This window comes from Physella acuta, unplaced genomic scaffold, assembly GCF_028476545.2.
Source record: "Physella acuta isolate Inbredline_101_S28 unplaced genomic scaffold, ASM2847654v3 ptg001627l, whole genome shotgun sequence".
NCBI classification, from domain to species: Eukaryota; Metazoa; Mollusca; class Gastropoda; family Physidae; genus Physella; species Physella acuta.
The window spans coordinates 85,578-107,173 of NW_026733141.1; the positions used below are offsets into that span (position 1 = coordinate 85,578).

A 21,596-nucleotide genomic window follows, 5' to 3' on the forward strand; every position below is an offset into this window, starting at 1 on the left:
CCACTGTATTGCATTTTATTTTATTCTATAATAATGAGAATGATTCTGAAATGCATTTTAGCCAGTTGCAGGGGGAAAAAATCCACCTTTGTGACAGCCATTGGCTGAATTTGTCAGGAGCGCGTGCTTCTAGTCTAGTCAAGATCCAATCGTCGTGAGGCTTTTTTTTTTTTGGCCAGTCAATCGTTGGACGTGAAGAAATAAGGACAGCCAAAAACCATTTTAAATGTGTGAAACTGGGGGTTTGAGTTGACACTAGTGAGAAGCATTGGTGGGTCTGTGGGGGTAAGGGGGGTGAGAGGGGAGGGGGGTAATTCTTGGAAAATAAAATTGGGTAAAGTGTTAGCCTGTTACAAGTTCACAAATCGTGAATAATTTTGTATGCTATATAAATTATAAATGGTCTGTTGTTCATGTTTCTTACCGTAAATATGTAAATGTGTGCAGCCATATATAAATCTATAAAATGAACCCCCCCCCCCCGTAGCGGATTAAGTGGGGGGGGGGCTGAGAGGACTGCAGTCAGGGGCCCACGATTTTTTTAGGGGCCCCCCAAATTTTCTGCTTTATTGTTGGTTTGCACTATAAAAACTAATTTTTTAATGTTTGGATCACAAGGTTCAATTTTTCTTTACAAAATATCTAACACGCACACACGCATATATAAAAATAGGGGCCCCCAAAAACATTCAGCCGGAGACCGCGCTCACGCTTGATTTCCCCCCCCCCCCCACACACACACACACACAAACACACTCACACAACAAGAACAAAACTAAAAGAACAAATCCGGTTAGAAGGAATTACAAAATCTAAGACTGTGAAATTCGAAACTGACATCCAATGAACTACATGAGTACCTTAGCCCGGTTAAACGAGACTCACTACAGTATTAATAATAACAAAGATAAACAGAGTTCTTCGTGACCTTAATGATTCAAGCTATCACCTTAATGATACGTGAAGCCTGTCTTATACTTTAGTTCATACATATGATCCTGCAAATGATGGATTTGGATGGTGAATAAATTACATGGTACACGATGTAACGATTTGGCGGGGGCGGATCATACTTCCTTGTTTTTGAACACGCGCCCCCGCGAACGTCCTAGAAAACATTCTACGCTGTGATGTAGTGACGAGTTGTCAGTACGTAGTTTGGGCTGTCTGTTTAGTTTTGCTATTTCTAAAATTTGGTGGACGGCTTTGTCGAATGGTAGAGCGTTCGGCTGCTAGCTCGAAACTCTCGAGTTCGGTTCTGCATGATGGGCGCGTCCACCCGGGTCTGATGGGTACCTGATGGGTACCTGATGGGTACCTGATGGGTACCTGATTGGTACTTTGGGGAAAGTAAAGGCGGCTCGGTATAGTGTTGATCACACCATCGCTTTATATTCCGAGGTGAAGAATGAACTCTACTTCATGCGCAAAAGGTCTACCGCCCCCGCCCCCCCCCCCCCCCCGAACGAAATGGAATTTATATAGAAAATATATACTTTTGACAGTGTCCGCCCCCCCCCCGAAAAATTGTTGTCCCCCCCCCCCCCCCCCCCCGAAAATTTCAAGTGCACCCCAGTCTGGAAGAAACACTTTTCATGTGCCCTATGGAACGTTGGATCTGAAAGTGGAACTTTAGATAGACAGTCTTTTTTATATTTCTAAAATGTATAGGCTCCTATATTACGTTTTAGTACAGTATGTTGATGATAAATTTAAAATGTACAGAATACGTATTTTGTGCAGTCTGTTGATATAGACCTATCTAAAGTTTAGGAAGCACGTAATGATGTTTGTTTAAGTACCTAAAATTTAGATAGCACTTTTAGAATTTTGAAGTAATTGTTATGTTTACGATTTTAACGCATGAAATCTGACATCATTCTTAATATGAACTATTAAATCTAGCCTACGTGCTTAAAGGGGGGGGGGTGCCTTCTAGAAACCAGCTCAAGCTATTTTAGTCTACTGTCCGCGTCCCCATCACATATCAATGTTTAAAAATCCAGGCGCAACCATAAATAGAGGATGAAAATGACGTCACAAAGTTACCCTTTCCCCCCCCCCCCCTTTCCCTCCACGCATACGAAACCATAATTCTAACCGTTAATTAAGATCGTGATCTCATGTAGGAAAACCCAAATTTGTGTGTGCTACGTCAACGTCACATTTCGTGACACTTTACCGCCCTCCCCCCTTTCCCATCCACTAAGCCAAAAAGTCGTAACCTCCGCCTTCCCATCCCGTTTGTTACGTCATTTCTGTGCGAGTATTTTTTATTTTATTTTTTAGTCGCGAAACTTGACGCATCAAATGGCTATTATTTAAAAGCTTCGAATCCAATGAAATTCACTCAAGTGTTCTCCAAACAATAACAAAATCAATAAAATTATCTTTCTCCCCCCCCCCCCCCCCCCCCGTATCCACCCTTGTGCCATAAACACGGAAGTAAGAACTCAAGTCCTTGCAGACGATCGCTGAAGAAAACGTTATCGTAGAAATGAAAGGAACAGCAAGAATGCCACGAGCCTCATCACAAGAAACTATTGATTGGATAAAGAAGAATGGCCTTGGCCAACTACGGTAGAAGATATGCTACAGAAATACAGTGACCTTCATTTCGCTTGTTGACTTGTTGATTTAGCATTTTTTTTGTGTTGATGTTGTGTTTTTTTTTCTTTGTTTAGAAGATGAATGTATAAAGTAGTGTAAATTTTGTATGCGATGTAGTGGATTTAGTGCGTTTTTGCCTGCATTAGCTCTGCTGACAATTATCTATTCCAATATAAATGTGTAGTATTTAAATAATTAAACTATAACTTTGATGGCACCTTAAATCAAATTTTGATTTTGTTACCCATAACATTTTGATTCATTTACTTTTGCATCACCTATACATTTTTAATTAGATATTTTGAAAAGCTATTTATGTATTACCTCCCTTGAATTGCTTAATGATTTCCCTTGATTGATTGTGAGGATTTGTTAACCAATCTATAACTAGGCTGAATGCGGAACTATAACTCTTGAAATGTTTTTGCTGATGGTTATTGGAAGTTGTCTCATATATTTAATGTGTTTATATTGTTATGTTTTGTTTTAATGGATAATGTAGGCAAACATCTTTCTTTGCCAACACGGAATTGAGTGTACAATAATGTACATCATGTTAATAGTTTGTTTTTTTCTTTGCATATTTTAATAGCTGTTGTAATAAAGGCACAAACGTTATATGGCTGTTTTCATATGCTTGTCAACCTGTAACCTATAGGCCTACAGGCCACGGTATCCATAAAAGACGATTTTACCCCCAAACCTACAGATTCCCCCCCCCCCCCCCCGTCCCCATCATGGTTACAAGTTGTCTCCAAAATCCCACACTCATTTCCCTTAAAAATGACGTCCCAAATATACCTGTCCAGTGGCATCACTAGGTCGGGTATCACCCGGTGCGGCACCTCATAGAGCCTATAAATCTGCTATATGCATGTACACATATGTGTCTAAGCATGCCTCGGCTATATGTAATGTGCTTTCCAGTGTAAGGTGTATTTTTCCTGATCAGTACATAGTCTGTCTGTGAGAAGTTGCAATTGGTGTCACCTCCCATTACCAGTTTGCTTAATGGCGTCATTTTGTAAACATATTATATTAATCAACCTATTCATATATATACATATATATATATATATATATATATATATATATATATATATATATATATATATATATATATATATATTAGATTTCCCTTATGTAGAAGTAGATCTAACGAAATATTTAAAAATATTTGACGTCATTCTAAAACTGTTGTCAATGCCCAGAAGTATTATAACGTAATAAGGGGATACAATCTATTAAGACGTAATTCAGACATTTGTAAGAACAGTCTCCCTTGCGCAGTTCACTTTAGGGTCACCCCGGTTTAAAGGTTGACCAAGAAGAGGTTACTTTATCTCTCGCAACTTACGATAACTTGCGAGAGTCAGAGAAGTTAGCCCCATGACGTCAAGGGATTTTCCCGACGAAATCATCGATGAGTCATCAAAAAGAAATGAACTTAGACGACCAAACACACTATCCGATGGCTTAAGAGGACTGTCATCTACTCGACAAGAGGCTACCCCTAGGTCCTGGCCATCGAGCGACTCTGTTTATGGGCAGGACACTGTCCAGCAGGACTTTAGAAAGCTGGCAAATTTCAGCCGAAACTCCAAGATGGCGGCACAAGATTCCGGTGATCAGGGTAACGGTGGGTTTTTCTCAGGGTCTCCGTTCCGTGTTCGTTCACTATTTTCGGACGTATGAGTCATGTAACTTGCTTTCACACACTAGTTGTAGCGATGTCAATAGCCCCACAGAGATTTTCTTTACCCCACACATCCCGTATCAATTATAGGACCTCTACTTAATTTAAACTACACGTATCCAGATGATGCTCAGTTCCAGTTGGTCGAACGCTGCCATTTAAAAGCATCCCTTCCTCCTTGTTGCTAACTTTTGGCACTCGCTCGGTCCTCGGTTAAATTTAAAACAATTTATTTGATAATTACTAGGCAAAATTTTAGTCTAATAGTTTGTTTAAAACAGACTAAATCAAAATTATTTCAAAATATAATAATATAAATATATAGGCTATGAGAAATTCTAGCAACCAAAAAACACCACTTTTATTTTGAAACCAAGGCTTGAGGTCAACAAACTGAATAGGCCTACTTATACTACTTATACATTCTTTCTTTATTCACACAATTACCAGTAGATCTAGACTATATCTAAATAATCAAATATTGAAATCATAACAGTAACAACATTACATCATTGATGCTAAAATAAAATTAGTGATTTGGTTAGGCCTAGACTCTAGATCTAGTAGGTTTATGAAGTTTATTACTAGTTAGCGTTACATTTGTAAAAATAATAGATATCTAGTAGTAGTAGACAATGTCAATGGCCAAAATTTTTTTTTTAATTTAACTAGTAAGACTATAAGATAACTTATTATGTAAGTAGTGTAAGCCTAATTAATTGACAGTTTTTAAAGTGCTAGGGCATGTGATTTAGACTTTTCTACTACTTTTTTATCTTAAGAACAGTCAACATGTAATATATATATATATAGCTCACAGTATTTAATTAGGCCTAAGTTTATTAAATGTTGACATATGTCTAATGCTAAATTAAATAGCACAATCTCAAGTAAGAACTAATGACCTACTTAATACATAACAATTTTAAGTATTTAAGAAAATAAACAAAAACAGGTTTTTTTTTAAATAAAGTCAGTACAGGTGGGTATCTAGTTTGTCTGTGAGTACTGTTACTGTTGTGTTCAGTCAAAGCTAGCATAAGGAATCATTAAGGTTTGCTCATGGTAGGAATACTAGACAAAGTAGCCTCTGATAAATCCTGCTGACATTAATAAGTACTCAAAATCAGAGGCGTAGCGACCCCTCCCAGCGCCCGGGGACAAACTTTCTCAAAATTGGCGCCAATACATCAGTTTGACTCAGCAAGCTGTAATTTGAAATGCTTTAGCAAACTGGTCTAAGATTGTTAGTCACTTAGTTTAAAAAATTTGCGAATTTATTAGACTGTTTTACATAATGAACCTCCATTGTTCAATTATGTCTAGACTGTGTAATCTAAAAGTACCTTTTCAGACCTGACAGTATATGGGGTGTAAGAAGTAGAGTTATATGTTTTTCTGACCTCTAAAAATGAGGGGTATTCTGGTCACTACTACAACTAGCATCTTTCACTGTCCTTGACCAAAGTTGTTAGTTGCATACATTGTATATTTTTATTAAGCCTGCACCAGTAGTTGCACTGAAAACAATTTTATCACTAAGCTCACAATCACAGTTATCAGAGTTGATAATAACTTACTTAGTTACTAAATTACTATGTACAAATTACAAATGCTATTTGAATTTTTTGTTTGCTTCTAATTAAGCACTGCCCATTTAGTGGTATAGCTTAAAGCAGTTACTTAAAAATTAGGGTATCATTATTAAATACACTATTTCTACCAGTCATACTGCTTGTTATGATTGTTGGTCCAATAAACATGTATATACAAACATATAAGGCTTAGATTTTGAGCTCCCCACTCCTCAATAACCTTCTGTAGCTGCAAATATCTTCTTATTTGTGGTACTGATTTTGCAGGACAATTTCATATAGAGCTCTATTTCCATGATTTGCCTGAAATATAATTATAAAACTGCACTCAATTTAGCAACAGCTTTTTTTGGGGGGTAAAATTTCAAAATTTAATAAACAGCAACAAATGACTATGTGCTACAAAAATAGTGCTGTAAGTGCATTTATTGGCAATTTTTATACTAAGTAGATCTAAGTGTAATATTTTTAAATATCATTTTTGTTTACCTGTTACAGAAGTTAGGAACTCATTATGCAATTAATACTTACCAATTTTTTTTATTCTCAGTTTGTTAACTTTGATGTTTGAGAAAGAAAATATGTATAGATCCAAATCAAACTAATTCTGCTAGACAATAATAAAAAAAATATTTAGTTACCTCATTTTTAAAATCCTACATCATTTTTAAAATCCTAACTCATTTAAATATAACTGAGTACAAAAAGTACACAAATAATAACATAGCTGTCAATGCATTGTACAGCTGCATGCATTTTTCAGTTCCAGTCATACCACATTACCTTTATAAATAACACTTAAGTTATATTTTTTCCCCACTTGTCAAAAAGGGGTATTCACAGGGAAAGCCCCATACACTGGTTGACACAAAATTTAAAGTTGAATAGATTAGGCCTGGATCTATTATCTGTGATATGAATAATCTTAAGTAGGCCTAAGTTTTGGTGCATTCCAGAGGAATGATCGGCTTAAGCTACCTAAACTTTTAAATTTGTGTAGTTTTAAAGGAGCTTGACATGTGAGATTCATTACACTGGATAAGAATTAACATATTCAAAATTGTGGTTCAGATCTAATACTGGTAGCCCCTTTTTTTACTCCACAAAATGGCATGGTTGCAAAATAAAAGAAAAAATGTACCAGGTAGAATCCAAGAATTTTTTTACATTTCAGCATTTTTATTGACATGTTATTATTTCTTATTAGTTAAGATTAGTTTTAGTCTAGTTAGCTGTTTTTGTATTTTTGTGGCATTATTTCCATAAAATAACAGTTTAAATATTGTACATTTACTAATAAATATCTATTACTGATTAAAAAGACTGAGTTTTTATCAAATATCTATATTAATGTAGGTATGGTATTTAATCCTTAGGTATAGTAATCAGTGTTTTGTTTTTGATTTCTTTGAATGGTTCAAAAACTTTATACACCTTCTTGATAGCAGAGATTCGGCAAACCCTACGTTTGGACTTTGCCTCAGCATCTTCTAGCCCCGGTGTTACTCCTAGCAGCATAAGACAGCCATCACCATCTAATTCCATCTTGGCAGATCTCGGTCACACAGCTCAAATGTGAGTTCTTTGTGTTTGGTAGTAGACCTAGATCTAATTTTTTTGTGCGTAGTTAATTCTCAAAGAGTAGTTTTTAGAAGTGCTTTTTTTTTTTAAACTTGGATTATGTACAAAAAACTGCAGCTTATTGTGCAATTTAAAATATTTTTAATGTGTGATGTAAGTGTAGTATTTTATTTTGGTGATTGTTTCATAATTTTAGTTTATTCCATTTTTATACCATCATATTAAAAACATGTGAAAAACACTGTTTTAATTTCCAGAGAAAGGCTTCGTTCAAGGGGATTGGAGAGAAGTGCTGGCAAACTTCAGATTTCTCCAGAAGAGGTAAGCACATTTGTGATAGATTTTAGACAGTGTTCTGATTACATCCTTTACTCATGCTTCTGTTAACAACAAAGTTTACTTAATAAACATTATTTTCTATTTGTTTAATTATATTTTAATTCAGTTTTCAAATTTTTTTACTATCAACTCTTTTCAGTCTTTTGAATTCACATCTGAAGATTTAAAAGATCTAGGGGAAATGGGTCGAGGCAATTATGGATTTGTTAATAAGATGATTCATGAGAAGAGTGGCACCATAATGGCTGTTAAGGTTAGTATCATTTAGAAAATAGTTTTGTCAAATAATATGAAATAATACTTTTATTTGAGATGGCACAATAGCTGAGTAACTTGTTACAGCAGCTGTGAGAGGTATAACCCTCAATCATGCTTGTACAGTGTACCACTAAACCTCTGCCTGGATAGACTTTTACATGAATAAATAACATTTCATGGTCACATCAGAAAACGTAAACAGAAAAACATGATGACACAACATTGTAATGTCTCCCTGGGGCACAAGCAAAACAATTCTACCCAAAATTTTCATACTCTTTTTTTTTTAAACTGCTTACAGCTTATAACAACTCACCACATTATTACCTACGTAACCAGCCTGCTGCTAAAAAATCTACAACCTAAATACTCTTTCTCCCAAAAAAACATTCAACCTCACCTTTGTGACAGATAATATAGATAATTCATACACTATATTTTGTGTGTTAAAATGTGCACTTACTTTGTAGAGAATTAGGTCAACTGTAGAGGAAAGAGACCAAAAGCAACTGCTGATGGATTTGGATGTAGTGATGAGGAGCAATGATTGTCCTTATATTGTACAGTTTTATGGAGCACTGTTTAAAGAGGTAATGAGCGCACAAATTATTTACCAAAATTTTTTTACATTTACCATTAAAAGTACTTAAAATATTGAAATTATTACAACATTGTTTATAAGTGGGCAGCTGTTATTATTTATTTTCTTTGTGTTTTAGGGAGACTGCTGGATATGCATGGAGTTAATGGACATTTCGCTTGATAAGTTCTACAAATTTGTGTATGGTGACTTACATTCATCCATTCCTGAGGACATTTTAGGCAAGATCACAGTTGCTGTAAGTTTTATTTTAGATGATATGTGTTTTCATTTTATGTTAATGATTTACTTTGCCTCAACTTGTTTATCTTGCAATAGTAAATGTAGGCCTAGATATAAAATACTGTTGGCTATTAACTTCTTTATATTTTTTTGGAGACTTAATTCTTTAAGTCTTGAATTATTTTCCATTGTTTGCAACTGTAAGATTTAATCTTTTGTTAGTCATCTAGATCTAAATCCCAAAACAAATTTTGTATAAAATGATCAGAATTGTCTATCTAATATTGTCCTAATATTCTTTCAAATAAAACATTGCATTGAAAATGTAATTATCTCTTTACAGACAGTCAAGGCGTTGAATTATTTAAAAGAGAAATTAAAAATAATACACAGAGGTAAGTATCAGCTATTTACTAATTTAATTAGTCTTCATTCAATTAAAGAATAAATCTTAAAATAATTAAAATGTCTTTTTATCAACTTTAGAATAGGGCATAGTTAAGTTTTGGCTTTCTATGCTAAATTCAACTTCTTTGTAAGTATATGCTGGCAGCTTTGTGTAGGGTTTTTTTGTTTTGTTTTCCTTTACAGTAGCCCAAATGATAAATCCATATTTGGTCAGTTTGCTCCTCTCTCCCCCCCCCCACCAATGTGTCCCTATTCAACCGGTGTCTGAAGGCTCAGTTTTGTGGAGTGTTGTCTACAACTTTTTTGTTCATACTTAAGCAATGGTCACTCTTGGCCACTGGCCAGAGTTCACCGCCTCTGTGGGCTGAGGCCTTTATCCATGTAGCCTACATGCAAATTTTTCAGGCACTTGTTTCACCAAGGCATATTCTTTGAAATTTTTGCCTTCCTTATTCTGGAAATTAGCATTTGATCAATTTTAACCCAGTTTCCAATTTTTCTGAGCCAGCTCTTAGTTGGGAGTGTCTTACGAATGTCAACTGTCACATCATGAAATTACATTGGTTGTTACTTTAGCTTCAACTTGGATTGATAAAAATTTACTTGTATTTCTTCAGTATGATAGTTTCATTTTGTAAATATCTGTCATTCATTTTTTTAATTATTCAAAAAACCATCAATTAACTAGCAGTCATGTCCCTTTGTTCTTCATATTGACTGCAGGATCTTTGTATAGATTGTATTGTCAAAAGCTACACAAATGTAACAAATACAAAACATGTTATATTATTTGAAGGTTTTAAAATTAATTTATAGTGACACAATTTTATACTTAAACTACACAGAGTACATTTTATTTATATCTTATGAGTCTAAAAATAAATATTTTGTCTTGTTGTCCTTTAACTTAACAGATGTGAAGCCATCCAATATTCTGCTGGACAGAAAGGGCAATATCAAATTATGTGATTTTGGTATTAGTGGACACCTTGTAGATTCCATTGCTAAAAGTAGAGATGCTGGTTGTAGGCCATATATGGCAGTAAGTAATATTCTTTTTTGTTGGTTTTCTTGTAAGTTTTAAATTGTGTCTCTGTTGAATTTTTAAGTTTTCAATTGGAAAAAAAATTGCACAAATTAAGAAAGTGTATACTTTTTGTTAAAATACAGCTAGGATATTATGTTATGATATTACCAACAAACACTTTTGCTTCATCGTGTAGCCCGAAAGAATAGATCCAAAAGCATCTAGTAGAGGTTATGATGTTAGATCAGATGTATGGAGTCTTGGTATAACATTGGTAAGTATTTTATTTTTTAAACAAGTTGAATTAGTACAACTTTGGCAAGTTTACATTTCCAAAAAAGTTTTTTTCTTTTTCCATCTATGCTTGTTGTCAGTGTTCAAACTTGCTAACACAGCAGAAATTGATATTCTTGTCTCATTTTGTATTGTAGATGGAATTGGCTACTGGAAAATTTCCATATCCTAAATGGCAGAGTGTTTTTGACCAACTCCAGCAAGTTGTACAAGGACTAGCACCAAGGCTACCAAGTGATTCCACCTTCTCAGTTGAATGTATCAATTTTATAAACACATGGTAATTGATTAGTCACATAACTTGTTTAATCTAAACAAATATTTGTCAATGTCATTTTGGAGTTAAAGAAAACATTTAGATAAAAAAAAATTTACATTACATTCATTGTAATTGTAATATTGCTTTGCACAAATTATTTTTTTAATACATTACTTTTATACATTTCAGTTTGACAAAGGAAGATAAACAACGACCAAAATATAATAAGTTATTGGTATGTATTTTAGTTTGTTTAATTTTTAATTTGAGGTTTTTTTAAACTAATGAATAAATAACTATTTTAAAAATTTTGTTCTGTTTTATGAGCAGGAAGATCCATTTATCAAAAGATATGAAGAAATAGAAGTAGATGTTGCTACATATGTCTGTCACATACATGATATGATCTTACAGTCTTCTCCAAGCCCTTCATTGTGTGAGCAGCCATTATCATAACAACTCTATTGTTTAGATAATCATCCTATTAAGACAAGAGACCTCTGCTACATTAATCATCTTGTCAGTCTTAGAAAATGTCAAGATGTTAATCTGATGGTAAAAATTACCAATGCAAATTTCTGGTGCAGGAAGATGAATGCAGTACACAGTAACTAATTTTCTGTGTACCAATATCATTATGGTTAACTTTTTTACTGCTAAAAAGTTACCATTTTTTCCTCATTACTACATTAAAACAGCAGCATTTTCTTTGACCTTTATGTTTTAGAGGGATTTGTTCATTTCTTTTTCAAAGGGGAAAGTAAATTTACATGCATACAAAATTAAACAGTTTTCTATTTCATCAAAACTATTTCCTAGTTGCGAGTATACTATTGTATTTATAATAATTTAATTCTTCCTAATTTGTGCTGTTTAACTTATTTTTAGTTTATGTTTGTAGAAATGAAAATTTTATTATTGGGAAATGTCAACATTTAGTTTCCAAATGAGAACATATATTTTCTTAAGATTTTTATCCATTGTTCTCATTTTTTTAATCTTATAGTTTTTAAGCCCTGGGGTTTATTCAGCAGGTGCCTTTAAAAGGGCTATGTCTGTACAATTTATCACTGTAGTGGGTTTTGTACCCATGACCAGCAAGCAATCTTTGATTTAATCACAATTATTATGCAATGTAAATTCAGTTGTTAATGCTTAGAAAAAAATGTTGAAAAGCTTATTACATTTTTTGTCATTGAAACTGATACCTGTGTATTTTTAAAATCTTTTTATTTAGGAAACTCATTAACATCAAATTTATTTACAATTACAAGATAGTATGTTGAATCCTAAGAACATTAAATATTTTGACCTTTCTGGTTAAGGAAGTATTGTTTTTAACTTGTAGTAATTACTGTTCTTTGTAAGTTGATCATTCATTGCTGGTATGAAATCAACTTATAATTAAATAGTTAAAAACATCATAAAAACTGAATATATTTTTTTAATCTCCAACTTCATGGTTTATTTATTTTTTAAAAAGTCTTAAAATAAAAAATATTGACTGGAGCAAGATGTAAACAAAATGCTCTTTTTAACTTGAAATGTACTCAACTTCTCTAGTACGTAAATTAGATCTTAAAAGGTTTATATGTTGATCAAATTTAATCTCTCGGCATATATTTCCAAATTAAGAAATGCTTTCTATTTCATAAAGTTATCTGAAAAAGTCAACATGTCGATTCACTGCAGAAATAAATAAGTTACTCCATTTAAATGATGTTTAGTAGTATTTACCATACAAACTATAGTCATTTAGGTAATGAAATTAGGACCTGTTCTGTATTTTATAATTTAGAACATTTCATTGGTTTCTCACGATCTTATTTATGCACATTTATTCCACCACTGAAGTTTACTTGATGGCTGTAGGTTGTGTGCTAGAAAAAAAATTAACCGGTTGTGTTCATGCTTTTAGTTCAATGGAAAGTTAAATCATAAAAATGTTAAGGGGGTGGATAGATCAATTATATTTTGTATATCAGCAAAACCACGTATTGGGCAATCCTAAGTTAGTGTCAGTCTGTTGCTCACTGCATTGTTCTGACAAAAAAAGCAATAATTTTTTTTCTCAGTGTGATACATTGGGGTGTACAGTTGTAGCCAATAACTTAATTAGGTGGAATTTATGCAAATGCTCATATACAAGTGTAGTTATTGATTTGTTTGTACTCATCATTCCATCATGTACATTGCTTTCACTCAAGTTTCTGCTTTTTATGTCAATGTTTTGAATCAAGATTCACATTATGAAACTTAAAAAAAAAATTTTTTGTTTACTTTGTATTATATAGCTTATTATGTATAAACAATTTAAATAAAACAAAAGATGTTGAATAAATACTGTGTTTATTTTTCTGTTGCTAAAAAACCAAGTCAGTTTATTAATACAAAGACTGGATTAGAATAAGTTTGAGTATTTCATTAGGTATATAAATTATACTTACAGGTGTATATATTAATTATAGAAGTAAACTTGCCATCATAAATGTATTGCATTTTTTGTGTTCTACCAGTAACTTTCATAAATTATTAATCTGAGACAGTCCATTAATATCATAATAAATTTCAAAACAAATAGACTAACAAAACGATTCCAAATCTACGAATCATTTCGTACACATTCAATCAATCTAATTCCACAAGTGAAGAAAAACTTTGTGTGGCAAACATAAACTAAGGAAAATTAACCACAAATATTGTACCTATAAATTACATGCACCAATTACAATTGCAAACCAAAAATTACACTGCATGTCAAAAATAATTCAGAAAATATAAGAAATCTTGCAATGAAGTAGAAAACATATTATACAACTAATTAGGCACAATTATGTATTAGTTAAGAAAGAGCACCTGGAAATCGAGCGCTGGGTAAAAAGTATAAATATAAGTTGTCCTTGATTTTATGAGCTTCTTAACACTTTCATTTCTTTCCATGTTTGCATGATTGGTAGGAAGCTTGATGCTATCGTTTCAAAAATCTATGGTTAGGGCTTGCTAAGATTAATCTGAAAATAAATAGGACTTCATTTTATTTAGTCAAACAGCCTAAATTATAATTTCAATTAGAAAATGTAATTATGTTGTGTAGAACCAACAAAAAAAAAGGAACTAAAGAGAAAATGTTCTGTAAAAAAGAAACAGCTCTAAAATTCAACCCAGATGCTCCACCAAAGCACAGTAAAGTGCCTTTTATAAATGGGATGAATTGGTCATACCACAAATGTCTTAAGGGTTGAAGATTGTCACTATAAACCCTATACAATTACACCATGACCCTAATTATACAAATCAAATGACCTTTCATTATTAAAGTTTGTCACCATAAAACTTTGTTTAAAATTGAATATCTCCACACACTGAGATAAGTTTCAGCAGCTTTGAGAAGTACGTTTATCAGTAAAACCTAAATTTAAATATTTAGCAGCATATAATTTTTTTTTAAATCTTTTTTTTTTAAATTTTTGTAAAATCATACTCTATATTCTTTTTTTAGTCTTAAAATAAATTTAGTGAAACACATAAATGTGTTCATGAACTACACAGTACCTGTAACTAATCCCAGCCAGTAAACCTCCCAGTGCAGGGCCGACCCAATAAATCCAATGGTTTTGCCAAATACTACTGTCAAAAGATGTCACAACAACAGCAGGACCAAAACTTCGTGCAGGGTTCATTGAGGCTCCAGTTAGTGCGCCACTACAAAAGAGAATACACAAAAATTTTATAAATATCCTGAATTATGTAGACTAAATTTTAAAAATATAAGATAATGTGATGATGAGTTTATTAATTCAAACTTGTTTCTATACGAAAGCCATAGTCTTTCATTTATGCTTCGCAGGTTCTCCAGTGGGAATTTACACATAACAGCTGGCACAGTCTTAAGTTAAAATATTCAAGTTTATTTATATAGGCACAAATCAGTTTAGATCTAATCCTAAACCTTTTGTCCTACACATTATTTCTACTATCTGACTGACTGACTACCTACAACTTTCTATCACTAAAAGAATGTACTCCTCAATTATAACCTAACTAATCCATGCTCTAAACGCAACAGCTGTTTCCTAGCACTTTTAATGTCCAACTGACTGTTGCATGTTTGAGTGACCAACTTCACACCATCTCTTACTGCTGACCTTTACATGTGAACTGGTCATCTCATTTTTAATTGTTCTGGCTATTTGAATTGTATTGGTTCTTACTTCTTAGTTCTGCTTGATCAATGGCTATTTCCTAACTTCTACATTTTCACCTTTCTGTTTTGAATTATTTCTAAATGTATCTTAGTTTGCATCATCACAGATTTATCTATAATTTATGGAAGAAATTAGGCAGCATCGTTGAGTGACAGATAGCTAAAAAGTTTCAAGTTCACTTAAATAGCTTGTCTGTAGTCTTAGTTTTATTGGGTGCCCGATTTGAGTAGGGGACAGTACAGGGAACTAGGCACCATTATGACCATAGGCTCTCTTAACAAGTCAAATGTAAAAAAAAAGATTTATTCTACTTCATCTGCCCTATGGATTATCAGGGTGCATAGGAACCAACTAAACATTTTAACAACAATCATAAAGCAACTTCAGCAGGCAACAGAAGAGTCCAAGCAGTTCTCATTTGTGCTCTACTTAGGAAAAGGTGGATACCCATCAGTTATGCCACACAAACCCCTTCTAAAAGCAGTGAACATTAATATCAAGGTAAGATGTAGGCCTTAAGACCAACTTCATCAATGCAACTAACCATCAAGTCTCAAAATATACTTTATTTTTGCATGTAATATTAAGTTTAAAAATACAACAAACTTACCCTGCAAGAATATCTACTACCACAGTAAAGCCAATAGCTAGAGGTGCTACCACACTCTTTGTACCATCGTCTACTGCAGTAGTGAGGACAACAGTGACAAGAATGGTTGTCAGCATCACCTCACATAACAGCCCTTCCCCCACTGTGGTGTTGGGACCAAGCTGATGAGCTCCGCCTGTGATGTTGTGGTATACATTGTTACCCAGAACACCCTAAGAAAATGAGAAAAATTACATATTTTAATTATAAAATTATCACTCAGAACACCCTAAAGAAATGAGAATAATGGGATAATTTTAGCTATCAAATTAACACCCAAGGAAATGAGAATAATGGTGTAATTTAAGGTATAAAATAAAATTATCAAACTAATGAAATGATAATATTGGCATAATTTTAGCTGTAAAATTATCACACTAAGGAAATCATAATAATGGCATAATTTTAGCTGTAAAATTATCACACTAAGGAAATCATAATAATGGCATAATTTTAGCTGTAAAATTATCACACTAAGGAAATCATAATAATGGCATAATTTTACAGCTAAAATTATCATCCTAATAGAAAATGAGGATAATGACATAACTTTAGCTATATAATAGAATATTATTGAATGTAAATGTTTTTTAAGTAAAATTTCTTACTCTTGAAAGTGCTGCACCCAGAACACCTCCAGCTACTTGTGATAGTATGAACAAGACAGCTTTAATTGCAGATATTGCACCAGCCAGAAAAACACCAATAGTTACAGCAGGGTTTAACTGTCCTCCACTTAAAAAATCAGTAAGTTTTGTTTTATAAAAAGAAAATTAGTACTTTTGCTTTAACCTAACATGGATAATAATTTTTTTTCTTTCATCATATATATATATATATATATATATATATATATATATATATATATATATATATGTTACGGTCAAAGCCCGAAGTCGGCCAATGCTAGGATTGGCCGGCCAATCCGCGCATTGGCCAATATCGCCTCCCATAGGTCGGTCAAAGTCCGAAACTTTGCTTGATTTCGGCCTTTGGCCAGCCAGTCCGCGGACTGGCCATGGTGGACCGGCCAAAGTCTTAATTAGAAGATCATCTGGCTAGGGACGATCGGCCAAAGTCTGAATTAGAAGATCATGGGCAGATTTTGGTTTTTTATGCCGTAAGGATCATGAAATTAATTCTTTATTGATTATTAAATAAAGTAAATGACAGAAACATTCAATTTTTTTATGGTACTATAGTCTCAATCTATCAATATTATCATTTGTTACAACAATTTGAACTTTTATGGCATTTAGAATTACATAGCAGCTTGTTATTTTTACACTTGCAGCGATTTGTTGTTCACTTAGTTGTGCAATTGCAGCGAGTGTAGCCTTGGCCCCCAGTCAATGATTGTGAAGATGCGATGGTTCGTAGTGATTTTTCCTCAGTGCCAACTGACGACAATAAGAGCAGTTTTTCGTGAAGAATTGAAAACTCACTTCTAGCATACAGTTGTTTTAGAACACCATGTTCCGTTCCTAATTTGTAGAAACCGCCCTCGACGCTCATGACAACTGCAATCACGCTTCGGGGATCATCGTGACCTCTGTCAACATGGGGAAAACGGATGCGTACATTGTCACCCACTTCACCATCTTTAAATTTTGTATTTGATGTTTTAAGCATCTTAGCACCTTGAGTTTGCAAGCCAGTATGAGCTGCTTATCTGTGTTCCATGATGTCTTGTTTGTTGTGACACAATCTGCAGGTAATGTTCCCTCCGTACCCTTTGTCTGCTTCATTGGGTATTCCACACATAGCATAGACATAGTTGCCACAGGATCCACAAGAATGAGCTGCACTAGAATGTTTTTCACAAACTATATAGAATCTGTTGACCACATTATTGTCACGCAACTGGTCTGGGCGTTCCGCCACGGCAATAGATGTGTTAGCTGAGGATGTCGTTGCATTTATGGCAACCTCCATTTCTTGTTCAATGCTCTCAAGATCTTCCTCAGTAACTATTTTATCGAGAGCCCATATATGGAAACTAACATGGATTTAATTTTTTTTCTTTTGACATCCATCTGCTATATCTGTCTCATGGTCTGACGGCCCTTTTGATCCATGTCGCCTTGCATATAGAATGCTATAGGGCTTGTAAGTAGGTCACAACTTCTCGTTCTCGTACTATGCAGCTAGTAGATTTCAAAGCCGTAGACTTACAAGCCCTATACAAACAAGAGCTAAACAATACGTTACTCTCAATGAAAACGCACCCAGAATAATGAAAATGCGATCACAACTTAGTCTAGATAGAACATTGGCCAGGACATCCCGGCCAGTGCGCGCATTGGCCGGCCAATGTACAAAATACGCTTTTAGTGCTAAGTTCTTCGGGCTTTGGCCAAGAGAGCTGGTCAATGCGCGGATTGGCCGGCCAATCCTAGCATTGGCCGCACTTCGGGCTTTGACCGTAACATATATATATATATATATATATCATGTGATATGAGTATGCAATATAGCTTATAGCTGTAACTTAACAATAACATGATACTGATATAGTTGTCAATTAAAATTTAGAGGTACATAACAGTTCCATAACAGTTAGGGTGACACAGGCAAATCTAGTGTAAGACTGCGTATCATAGCCATTTTTTTATTCAGAGCAATGACCACCTGATATTACAAAGAATAACAAATAAATCTATGGTTAAGTGCAGCTATATATTTTAATACCTTATTGCTCCTGTAGCAGTTACTAGCAGAGCTATTGTAAAACCGTGAGCTATGGCGATTCCCACTATGTTTCCACCAGTTCCTTCCACAGATGTACATCCAATAAACACAAATAAAGTTACCCCTAAAAATTCAGCAAAGCAAGGGCGTATATACTGTTCAAACTTGCTCAATTCAATCGCTGGTGTTACATCTCCACTTAGGCTTCTGTTGATTAGTGGCTCTCTCTCATTGGACATCTTATTATTCCTACTCTGTTTCCAATTAATAAAAGTAGTTTCCAATTAATAAAAGTAGTTAACATACAGTATTATTAACATGACTAAACTATAGGCCTGAAACTATAAACCTAGATTAGTCAGAGCAGTGTTTCTTCAAGATCTAGATCTTCACTGATTTATGAATGTTAGGCCCTCGAGTTCTTACTGGTCCAGAGTTATAAATAATAATAAATATATTTAAGACTAGCTAGCACTGGACTAGTAGATCTAGCTAGATTGTAGATCTAGATCTAGTATTTGTATAGACAGATCTAGATCTAAGAGAAGTAGATCTAGAATCTAGATATAATTTAGTAGTAGTAATAGTAATAAATAGTAATAGTATACCAGTAGAAATCTAGATCTAGATCTAGATCTAGATCTATATCTAGAGTTCGATACACTCCGACCAACTTGATTTCTAGCTTGGACTGATGTCTGATGAGGTAGCAACAAACGTGCTTACATTTTTTATTTTTATTTTTTTGCGTTTATTGCGCAGTGTCAGTGAGTTGTGAGCATTACTCAGTGATAGGCTAGATCTCTACTAGATCTACTCAATAATCCAATATTCTAGAACTAGATTCAATCTTCATATCTTAATAGAATTCTAGATCTAGATTCTAGATCTATCTATAATATATAGATAGATCTCTATATTAATAATATAGATCTAGATCTAGTCTAGATCTACCTAGATCTCTGTCGACTAGAGAGTCTACTAGTTGTTATGACCTTCTCTCTTTCAGTCTACTCTTGAATTTAGATCTAGATTCTAGATCTAGATTCTAGGCTAGAGATTTACTGACTTCTGACGGTCTTTTGTGTTCAAATAAGCTGAGTGACATAACTTGTGTGTCAGTCACGTGACAATTTAAAATATTTTTTTCAATTTATTTGAAAAGCCCGATCTGCGGCTAGATCTAGACTCTAGATCTAGAGGGGGGGGGGGGGGGTCTGGCTTTTTGTGACGACGTGTGACGGAGGGGAGGGGGAGGTAAGAATCGTCAAAAAAAGCGTGACGTTATTTCTGGATGACCCCCTAGACTAACACAAAATGTAAACCCAAACTGCCGAAAAATATAATATAGGTCTAGAATCTATTATGGTTTCTTACTTCTAAATTCAAAAGTAGGCGGTACCTAATCCTCATGGTTTCCAGACATTAAACTTACAGTGTTTCTTCCAGACTTTTTTCCTCCGGGGAAAAAGTGGGGGGGGGGGGGGCGGACACTGTAAAGGTATATATTTTCTATACTAATAACATTTCGTTCAGGGGAGGGGGCGGAGCCTTCCCGAAGAGATGACAGGAAGAAACTCTGAAGGCTTAGAATCTAAGTCGTCGACTCGCAGTATCCCCAAAAATGTTAAAAATGTTGAAAATTGAGATATTTAAAAAAAAAAGGACTTCTGGAAAATAAACAGTTAATAAGAAGGCAAAACGGATCTATCTAGATCTAGCCTATATACTATATGGTTATTGTTACCCTACATGCATTTAGTCAGGGTTAGCAGCAGTACGTTTCTTCCTCCTTCCCGTAACACGTTTACCGTCCTAGACGATAGTGCTAACATATTAAATTTGATAATATAATAAACTTTATACTAGACCTATAAGATCTAAACTTTGACAGTTTAGCCAGTGTCTGATTCTGCTCCCCACCACTAAATTATAGTAGTTTTAGTCTGTCTTCAACACTTTAAAATGGGATCAGCGTGTTAGTTCGATGTAAGCGGTGTTACCTCCAGACTTCTTGTTCTCAAGGGGGGGGGGGGGGGGGGGGGCGTACACCGGTAAAATAAAAGTATATATTTTCTATATAAATTATGTTTCGTTTGGGGGGGGGGGGGGGTAGACTTTTTTCGCCCCCCCCCCCCCCCTTGAAGAAACTAAATCTCATTAGCCTTATGCAATATGTAATAATGTGTAAGTTCAACCATTATTACAAGCATGATTTGAAAAAAAAGGTAACTTCTAGACTTTTAAGTATTAGATCTATTCATTATCAGTAATTTAAATGGACGATTTACCTTTCAAATGAATTATCATTAAAGGCCTAATAACTAAAACAATGTAAAAAAAAAACCATACCATTTTGAAGTATTTTAAATTTTCCAAAAGATCCAAGTTTTCTTAAGTCTGTAATGAAGTGTAATGATAACTTTTCTATGTAATAATGTGTATTTAAGTTCAACCATTATTACAAGCATGATTTGAAGAAATGGTAACTACTAGACTTTTTAAGTACTAGATCTAGATCTACTAATTGTTGTCATTAGCAATTAAATTGTAATTTGTAACAATAAACTGTTGTCTTTTGTGGAGTATCAGTAATTTAAATGGACAATTTACTTTGAATTTACCTTTCGGATATTTTATCTGAAGTAAATAGGCCTAATTAATAACTAAAACAATGTAAGAAAACCATACCATTTTGAAGCATTTAAAATTTTCCAAAAGATCCAAGTTGTCTGAAGTCTGTAATGAAGTGTAATGATAACTGTTCTATATATTTTAATAAAACTGAATGTCATTCTGTTAATCTGGCCTGTGCTTGTAATTAGATAATAGAATCAAGTTGATAAGCTAAAAAGATTGTTGTGCTTTGATTAAAGAATGGTTTCAGTACAGCAACTTGTTCGTGTGACCTTTGATCCTGTTAATTCTGTACAGTGAAAACATGTTTGAAGTTTTCCCATAAGGGAATTTATTGGATTGGTCTTTTAATTTGTCAGATGGATTCCTTTTATGATAATTAATCAGACCAAGTTTGTGTTAGCCTAGAGCAATTCAACTATTTTTACAAAAAATAATGAAGTGCATTGGTGAATCAGAGGCAACCATAACCTTTAAGCAAATGAAGGGTACTTAAGACTGAGTCTGTCAAGCCATGAGATCAA

General features: G+C 33.9%; 2 protein-coding genes across 13 annotated transcripts; one reads left to right on the forward strand and one right to left on the reverse strand.

Moving 5' to 3' along the window:
- Positions 1-3,967: 3,967 nt before the first annotated feature.
- On the forward strand, positions 3,968-13,220 carry LOC131929419 (dual specificity mitogen-activated protein kinase kinase 4). 6 transcript variants are annotated; one of them, XM_059285600.1, is made up of 12 exons: positions 3,968-4,249; positions 7,350-7,476; positions 7,740-7,803; positions 7,961-8,074; positions 8,550-8,669; positions 8,799-8,918; positions 9,246-9,297; positions 10,225-10,352; positions 10,534-10,611; positions 10,769-10,911; positions 11,080-11,125; positions 11,218-13,220. In XM_059285600.1, the coding sequence occupies exons 1-12, from the start codon at positions 4,000-4,002 to the stop codon at positions 11,344-11,346; spliced, it is 1,371 nt and encodes a 456-aa protein (XP_059141583.1). In that variant the 5' UTR covers positions 3,968-3,999; the 3' UTR covers positions 11,347-13,220. The 6 variants fall into 6 exon arrangements, with proteins under 6 accessions (XP_059141583.1, XP_059141584.1, XP_059141585.1 ...); XM_059285601.1 differs by having other exon boundaries at positions 11,221-13,220; XM_059285602.1 differs by having other exon boundaries at positions 3,968-4,243; positions 7,347-7,476.
- Positions 13,221-13,222: 2 nt separating this feature from the next.
- On the reverse strand, positions 13,223-21,246 carry LOC131929421 (aquaporin-8). 7 transcript variants are annotated; one of them, XM_059285608.1, is made up of 6 exons: positions 21,127-21,246; positions 18,436-18,689; positions 16,353-16,479; positions 15,706-15,917; positions 14,443-14,592; positions 13,223-13,901 (listed from the first exon to the last, which is right to left on the reverse strand). In XM_059285608.1, exons 1-6 carry the CDS (start codon positions 21,127-21,129, stop codon positions 13,859-13,861), a joined length of 789 nt encoding a protein of 262 aa, XP_059141591.1. In that variant the 5' UTR covers positions 21,130-21,246; the 3' UTR covers positions 13,223-13,858. The 7 variants fall into 7 exon arrangements, with proteins under 7 accessions (XP_059141591.1, XP_059141592.1, XP_059141595.1 ...); XM_059285609.1 differs by lacking the exon at positions 21,127-21,246 and adding an exon at positions 20,788-20,846; XM_059285612.1 differs by lacking the exon at positions 21,127-21,246 and adding an exon at positions 20,307-20,328.
- Positions 21,247-21,596: the final 350 nt, after the last annotated feature.

Coding starts and splice junctions, on each gene's coding strand:
- LOC131929419 (XM_059285600.1), top strand. CDS start 4,000: ATGACGTCAAGGGATTTTCCCGACGAAATCATCGATGAGTCATCAAAA. Junction 8,919..9,245: donor TAGGCAAGATCACAGTTGCT/GTAAGTTTTATT, acceptor ATCTCTTTACAG/ACAGTCAAGGCGTTGAATTA. Junction 10,912..11,079: donor ATCAATTTTATAAACACATG/GTAATTGATTAG, acceptor TATACATTTCAG/TTTGACAAAGGAAGATAAAC.
- LOC131929421 (XM_059285607.1), bottom strand. CDS start 19,543: ATGTCACTCAGCTTATTTGAACACAAAAGACCGTCAGAA. Junction 14,593..15,705: donor GTAGTAGATATTCTTGCAGG/GTAAGTTTGTTG, acceptor TCTCTTTTGTAG/TGGCGCACTAACTGGAGCCT. Junction 13,902..14,442: donor CTGGCTGGGATTAGTTACAG/GTACTGTGTAGT, acceptor ATTTATTTTCAG/ATTAATCTTAGCAAGCCCTA.